At 59.0% G+C, this 7,435-nt stretch overlaps 1 protein-coding gene and 1 pseudogene across 2 annotated transcripts in view; both read right to left on the bottom strand.

The window, feature by feature from the left end:
• LOC105306318 (keratin, type I cytoskeletal 17) overlaps positions 1-7,435 on the bottom strand; it is a 15,577-nt gene that overhangs the window by 2,182 nt on the left and 5,960 nt on the right. Inside the window, exon 8 of one of the 2 annotated variants that reach the window (XM_011381262.2) lies at positions 6,785-7,017. The exons of the other annotated variant lie outside the window; for it this stretch is intronic. Coding sequence (XP_011379564.1) covers positions 6,923-7,017 — 95 coding nt within the window. The 3' untranslated portion in view covers positions 6,785-6,922. Of the gene's footprint in view, positions 1-6,784; positions 7,018-7,435 lie in introns of those variants that run through there. 2 annotated transcript variants of the gene reach the window in all.
• On the bottom strand, positions 60-654 carry LOC111732163 (annotated as a pseudogene).

Below are 7,435 nucleotides of genomic sequence, written 5' to 3'. Positions count from 1 at the left end.
GATGCTAGCAAGTAAGTGGTTTTCTCAGGGCCACTGCACACATGACCTCTCTCAATGCTTCACCCACATAGTCCACCCACCTTGTTCCTCAGGTCCTCGATGGTCTTGAAGTAGGGGCTGTAGTCCTTGACCTCACTGGGCCTCTGCCTCTGGTACCAGTCACGGATCTTCACCTCCAGGTCGGCATTGGCCTCTTCCAGGGCGCGCACCTTGTCCAGGTAGGAGGCCAGGCGGTCGTTGAGGTTCTGCATGGTGATCTTCTCGTTGCCAGAGAGGAGGCCGCCATCGAAACCGCCGAAGCCAGCACCGAAGCCACCGCCGAAGCCGGCACCCAGGCCACCACCGTATCCTCCGCCAAAGCCGCTACCCAGGGCCCCACCAAAGCTGCTGCTGCTGCTGAAGCCGCCGCCATAGCCGCCCCCCAGCCCACAGGCTCCTCCGGAGGAAAAGCGGGAGGAGGAGACTGACAGGCCCCCGTAGGCACTGGGGGCCCGGCAGGACCCTCCGGCCAGGACAGAGGACATGCGGCTGGAGCCACCACCGATGCCACAGGAGCCCTTCATGGAGCTGGAGGAGGTAAACTGGCGGCTGCAGGTGGTCATGGTGCTGAGGAGGGAGGTGAGCGACTGAGCGAGTGGAGGAGAGAAGAGAAAGGTGCTCAGCGAGGCTGGGAGGGTGCTGTGGCTGCCTCGAATTCCAGGCACCTTTATATGCACCTGGGAAAGGTGGGGCCCTTTCAACTGCTGACTCCGGGTTCCCCTCGGATTTCGTCACTGCAGGTCCCGTCCAACTCCCCACTCCGGATTACTCAGCCCAGGGTCGACTCACTTTGCTGTGCTGCTCGGAGTTCCCACCCAGTTTTGGGGTGGTGTGGGGCTGAGAGAAAATACACAAAAACGAGTCAGTCTGACTCAGGCTGGGCGGCAGGAATCTGGCTTCTGTTCCTGGAGCCCGAGGGGCCAGCAGGGCCTTGGCACAGGCGGCTGTGTGGCGGTTGCGTCCCCAGGCAGTGAGTCAGCCCATGGAGGACTCCCTGCCCCACGGTGACAGCCTCGGTGGAAGCAGCCTCAGTGATGCCGTCCCAGGGCTGTCTCAGGATGCCCCTGTAGGGATCCGACATGCCTGGCTCTGGACAAGAGAGCTGAGTTCATGGCCTCACTCTGCTTTGCCTGCTGTGTGACCACAGGCCCCTCATCTACCCTCTCTGGGGGTAGATGACAAAACTGGACTGAGTGATCTCGGAGTCCTTTCTAGTTCGAAAAATTCTATGACTCTCTTTCCCTTACTGGATTCAGTCTGTTTTCTGAGGCCGCCTTGAGCCTCCAGAACTTCCAGAAGTGGCGTGTACCGTGGAACCAGCAGGCACTTCAGAGCCAGATAGGTGGTAGCTCGAATCCCCACTCTGCCCTTTACAGGCCGCATGGCTTAGGCAGTCCTCTAGCCCCTCTGGGCCTCAGTTTTCTCATCTGTAAAAGGGGAAGACATACCACCAGCCAGAGAGGAACATGCGTAAAAGACCCTGCTGTCCACTCCCCAATGGCCAGCCCTGACCCTCAGCCTCCCCATCCTTTCTCTCCAGCATGGCTGCCCCTCGCCTGCCTCCTCACACCCAGCTCTATTCTCTGGCACCTCCCTCTCACATCCTGCCCTCCCCCTTGTACCCCCACACTCTCAGCCTTTGAGTAACCCACCCCGAATGCGTTGCTCCACCCAATTACCAGTGCCCGGTGTAAACTGTGATGGAAGGGAGCCCCTGTTCTGCCACTAGTACCATGAGTAACCCCTGACCCCACCGTATAGGGGCCTCCAAGTCCCCATACTGTCTCCGGGGCTCAGTTCCCAACAGTCTTTTCTCCGGTGTGCACAGATTCCTGACTGGGCTTCGCAGCTTCATTCATTCAGTCAAGAGAGGGGAGAAGGTGGTTCTCCTGTCACTTGCCATGCTCAGGTATTGTATAGAGCACCCCACCTGTGCCACATGGTTTCATGAGGGGCCTATTCCTGTCACCAAGTCACAGACGAGGGAGCTGGAAGGGTAAGTGGGCTTCCCAAGACGCCAGTCGATGGGGAGCTGAGGTTTGAATCCCTGTGTGTTTGCTTGCCCAGCTCAAGCCCTTTCCACCATCCTGAACCACTCTCTCTATGCGTCTCCAACATACGCATTGTCTTGAATTCATCCTGTGACATGGAGAGGAGAGAGGGGAAACCAGAGAGAGTGATTTGCCCAAAGTCACTAGTCGGGGACTAGAACCCAGAGCTCGGGCCGTCTCCCAAGGCACTTGGTAGACAGGGGCCAGGCGTGTCCATTCTCATCTCCCTCCCCATGGTGCCTAGATGGAGCTATGCGCATGGTGAGAGTGACCTTGGCCCAAGAGCTAGAGACAGGATTGGGGGATCTGGACCCCAAAACAGAAGCCTCCACGGGGTGGTCTTAGAGGTGACCCACAGAGCTGGCAACGGTCCTTGTTCTGAAGTGCCTCTGTGGAGTTGAGAGGAGCCGAGAGAAGGCTTGCCTCAGCCTGAGCTGTGCTGCGTGATACCACCTCAAACCCTGGGGCAGGAAAGTCTCTGCCTCAGCATAACCAGAGCTTTGTTACTGCCACATCGCGTCCTGTCAGTCGCTTTGCTCGTGGGCACAGGGCCCAGAGGTATGAGCAGAGCTTGTGCCCCGCGTATGCCTTCAGCTCTAGGCCTGGGAGAGACAACCTGACGCTCCCTTCCCCCAGCCCCCAAAACAGGCAAAGGGGCCCTGAAATCTTAGACAAAAAATCCTACTGTCCCAGGTGTCAGGATGGGCCTGAAGTTCAGGTCCAATCACAGACTTATCACCCTCACAACTAGAAATGACCTTCGAAGCTACCAAAGGCCACCAAGCCCCAACCCGAGAGTGAAAGAATTGTCCCAGGTTACACAGCTTGGAGGCAGAGGAGTGAAGACTCAAACCCAGCTCCAGCCCCCTAACCGAGGTACACACCGGCTCTCCCAGTGCTCTCCGGGAGCTGTCCTTCTCTGTCCTCGGCACACTGTCCACCTCCTTTCTAATTGGATCGCTGCCCCTCCCCCATTCCTCGAGGAGTACTGACCCATCTCTGAGGGTCCAGGGAGCTACACAAAGGAAATTGCCAGCCAAACCATCAACACCACAGACCAAGCACCCACTGCATGCCCAGCATTCAGGGTGTAGGGACTGGGAAAGATGTGACACAGTCTCTGGCTTTGGGACTCATCATTTGACCTAGAGAGAAAACTAGGGCGAGAATACAGCGCCGGGTGCAGGAAACCCTGAGGTGCTCAGCCTGCGGGATGCAGCTGGGTGAGTGTTACCAACTCTGAGCCCCAGAAGGAAAGGAAGGGGCTGCCTCTGAGTTCCTCTCCAGAAGATGCCTGGGCAGCAACCAGGGGCAGCTGCAGCTGGGCCTCAGAAGATGTGAATTGGCAGAGAAGGGGGTGGGAGGGACATTTCCTCCATTACACCTGCTCTAAGGTTGCCAAGAGCAGAATCACCAGGTCTGATGGGCACAGAGCACTGACTCCCACCCAGCTGGCAACTTCCCAGGCAGTGGGTTCCTTTCCCCACCTAGCCTCTCTCCTCTCTCCTCCACCCGCCCCATCTCGGGCGTGAGGTCATCTCATTCCAGAGTTGGCCAGAAAATATCACTGGCCAGTACCACGCCTCGACTTGCTGTGATTCCCAAACCAGACTGATCACCAGTATCCCATCCAGCTCCCCGGGCAGCGCTCCGGCCCACTGCATCAGCATCACCGGGACGAACCTGGCCCTGGCAAAGGTCCGCTGATGACCAGCCAGGCCCCGAGGAGAGAGGGCAGGGGAAGGAGTCCCCAGGGAGACAGAAGGGAGAAAGGAGGCTGCTGCTGGGCCCCCAGCCTCCGTGGGAGCCAGAGCCACGGCCTCAGGGCAGGATAAAAAGAGAAGAGCCTGAACACGCCAGGACAGAGCAGCCTGGAATCAGGCAAGTGGGAGCCAGGTGTTGAGCAAGTCGTTCGGCCTCTCTGAGCCTCAGTGTCCTTCTCCGGGAATAGAAAGGCCAGCACTACTTCGCAGGCATGTTAGAGACGGAACGGAATAAATAAAGCACTGGCACAGACTGGTGGCCATATTGCATTTATTCACAGATATTTATGAAGCACCTACTATGTACACTCGGGTGCAAAAAAAAAAACAAGAGAAGCCCTGGGGGCTTACCATCTGGTGGGGAGAGAGGGGGCAGAAACAGTCCCGATATCATGCGCTCAGGCCGTGATGGGGTGAAGGGGCCAGCAGGGAGGGGCAGGCTCCCTGGGACTGAACATATGCCCCTGATCCAGGCTCTGGCCCCATGACTAGTCCCAGGATCTGGGTGAATCAGTGAGTGCCAAGCCCGCCTTAGGCAGTCCTCTACCCTCCCACATGTTTGACGTCCCCCTTCCCAAGGGTGGGAGCTGTCATGGCCCCTCACGATGGTCTGCACAACTAAGACACTCTCAGGAAAGTCCATGGCTGGGCGAAGCTCAGTTACGTCCTCAGCCCTGGGCCTGACGGCAGAACCGTCCTGGCTCAGGTCCCTCTGTTCTCCTCAGCCACCCACAGCCTAGGACGGCACAGGAGACCAGCACTGCACGGGGTCTGAGGGAGTGTGTGTGCCCCTAAGCTGCGGTCCATCAGGGTTCCTACAGGCCCTCTGGACCTAGTCCCTCTGCCCTGTGTCCCCCACCTGCCCAGGCCTGGGCTGAGCACTTCTAGAAAGGGCGGGGCTTTCCCTCTCTGGGCCCAGGACCATCACCTGCAGAACCCTAACCCCGACACAGCAACCACTGCCTCTCCTGGCTTAGCTCTCAGCACACCTGGCTTCTCCCCCATGACTGCCTCTTGAGCCACACACATCCCCACCGCCCACTGCCAGTTTGTGGGTTCTTTCTCAGCAGAGGGGTGACTTTCTTCCAACCTGACCCCTCCTCAGCTACATCATCAGTAGGAGGGGACCTCTGGAGTTTGAGGGAGAGGACCGCTGCCTGGGAGCCTGGGGTTGGGCAGGAATTACGCTCCTGGCTCCTCTTCCCAGCACAGCCGCCTCCCCTTTGGCACCTGCTCCACCCCTAACGTGCCGGGCTCCAGGAAAGGGCTGAGTCACTGCTTCTCAGAGCCTCAGTGTCCCCATCTACACAATGGAGCGCCTCTTCCCAGAGCCTTCCTGCTTCCTGGGATGGTTGTTCAAATAAATGAGATCACCCTCCGGATGAGCCACCCTCAGCCCAGGGCTGGTTCTTCTGGTTGTGGTGGAATGTGCCGTGGTGGACTGGGGGGCACAGTGCCTCCCGCCTGCCCTCCATCCTTGCCCTGACTGCTGTTCAGACGGCTGAGAGGCGCCAGCCTCTGATGGAACGGAACCTGCACAGCCAGCCTGCGTCGAGGGCTATGGTTACGGCTGCAGCGTGGGCTCCCAAACACCAGCCAGCTCACTGCCCTCACCATCCCCAGGATCAGGGCCGGAAGGACTGTTAGCTGGGGTTCACTCTTCACTTATTGTGGCTTCTAAAGTTCAGAGACGGCTTGGGACCTACCTAAAGTCCCCACACCCAGCTGCTCACTTCATACACAGCCACCCCTCCCAAGCCCCACCACTACGCCAGGCCTAGGGGGAAGGTGCGAATCTGATTGTTCCTGCCCACTCCCTGCCCCAAGCTCCACCCTCAGTCGCCAGGGACCAGGAGAGCTCAGGCTTTTGGATGCCCTGGTCTGATTCTGCAGCGCAGACGGTCCCAGGCTCATCAGTGAATTGGGGGGAAGAGACACTCCTTCTCTCATAACCCCTTCCATGTAACCCCACTTTTTTAAGAAAACCAGGAAAGCAGGCCTACCCCACCCAGTGGTTTCCGGATTTACTCAAAGGCAGACTTCCAGGTATCGGGCTCCTCCCCAACTGCTCATCACAGGCCACCAGAGTGAAAGGATCTGGGGCCCAGAGGGTCTTGGGAGTGGCTTGGGCAGGGCTGCCCCTGCCCGCTGCCCCCTTCCCCAGGATGCAGTGTCCCACTCCCCCCCACCTCCAGGCTGCTGGAATCAAGTGAGGTAGTGCTGCTTCCCAGACACAACTCGCACCCGCCACCCCGCCCCCAGCATCCCCATCCTGAGCTGCAGCTGGCCATTTAAGGAAACATCCCTGAGGATGGCCCCACCTTTCTCCCACAGCTGCCCGGGGTCCACAGCCTTCTCTAGAGATACAGGTCTCCAGTTCCTACTCCTGGGATCAGATACTGGGGGCCCTAACCACCCAGCCTGCCTCCTCTCCCACCCACCCCGTGCCTCTCCCAAAAGGACCCTGACTCCCGTCCTTGCCCACCCCTGCCCCTCTCGGAGGAGGAACCTCGAGGAGCGATTGACTGGATGCATCATCCCTTGGGACTCTGGCTCCGTGACCTGAGCTCTTTTTGTCCATTTCTGGATGAGAAATGAAGCTCAGCAAAGGGAAGTGACTGCCCATGGTCACGGACCTACTTATAAAACAAGAAGTGGCCACTTAAGACCCCCCCATACGCTGACCTCACCCTGGGTCTGGCACTGGACCACACTCCCTCGGATCACCGGCCCTTGGGAGATGCGAAGCCCCCACACATACAAGCTCTGCCCAGACCTTCTCTTTACTCTGGTCTAAGATGACCCTGACCCCTAAGTCAGTGACAGTGGGTGTCACCAGACTCCTTCCCCTGCTCCCATCAGCTCCTCCCCAGCCTCGTCATTCACCCATCCTTCATGAGGGTCCACCTCACAACCAGGACGCATTCCACATCTGAGTCAACAAGCTTTATTGGTCGGGCCGTGGGGTATAGGAAAGGCACTTGAAAGCCGGGGGCGTTGAGGCTGGGAAGCCCAGAGGCTGCAGGGCTGATGAGGGGCCCTGGGGGGCTGGCCAGGGGAGCAGAGTCCTTAGCGGGTGGTCTGGTGGACCTGCTCGCGGGAGGAGATGACCTTGCCGTCCTGGACCTCTTCCACAATGGTGCGCACCTGGCGGGTGGTCACAGCTGCAAGAGACAGACACTCGGAGGTGGGCAGGGGCCGAGAGAGCCCGGCTCAGCCCCCAGCCGCTGAGTGGAGCCAGCTCTCTCCCCTATAGACACTCGGTGTCCATGCCTCCGTCGGCCCCTCAGCATCACACCCACACCTGTGTCCCTCCTGTCCTCGCCTCTTTCTCCCTTCCATCTTGTCCCTATGCTGGGGCCCCTGTATGAGTCCTACTTCCCAGAGGGGTGGAGTGATGCTGACCCCCACGTCCTCCAGGCCTCATGCACACTGGGTGCTCCCCCAAGTGGTGTTTATCTCTGTGTCTCTGCAGTTCTCAGGGTGTGGACTATGCTCCTGTCTCTCCCATCAGACTGGACTCTCCAGGATAAGAACCTGGTCCCCATTACCCCCATAGACCAGGTACCCCAGGGCTAGGAT

This window comes from Pteropus vampyrus, unplaced genomic scaffold, assembly GCF_000151845.1.
Source record: "Pteropus vampyrus isolate Shadow unplaced genomic scaffold, Pvam_2.0 Scaffold432, whole genome shotgun sequence".
NCBI lineage: Eukaryota > Metazoa > Chordata > Mammalia > Chiroptera > Pteropodidae > Pteropus > Pteropus vampyrus.
Note: the sequence above shows the minus strand (reverse complement) of the source record. Positions and strands in the feature narration are given on the sequence as shown.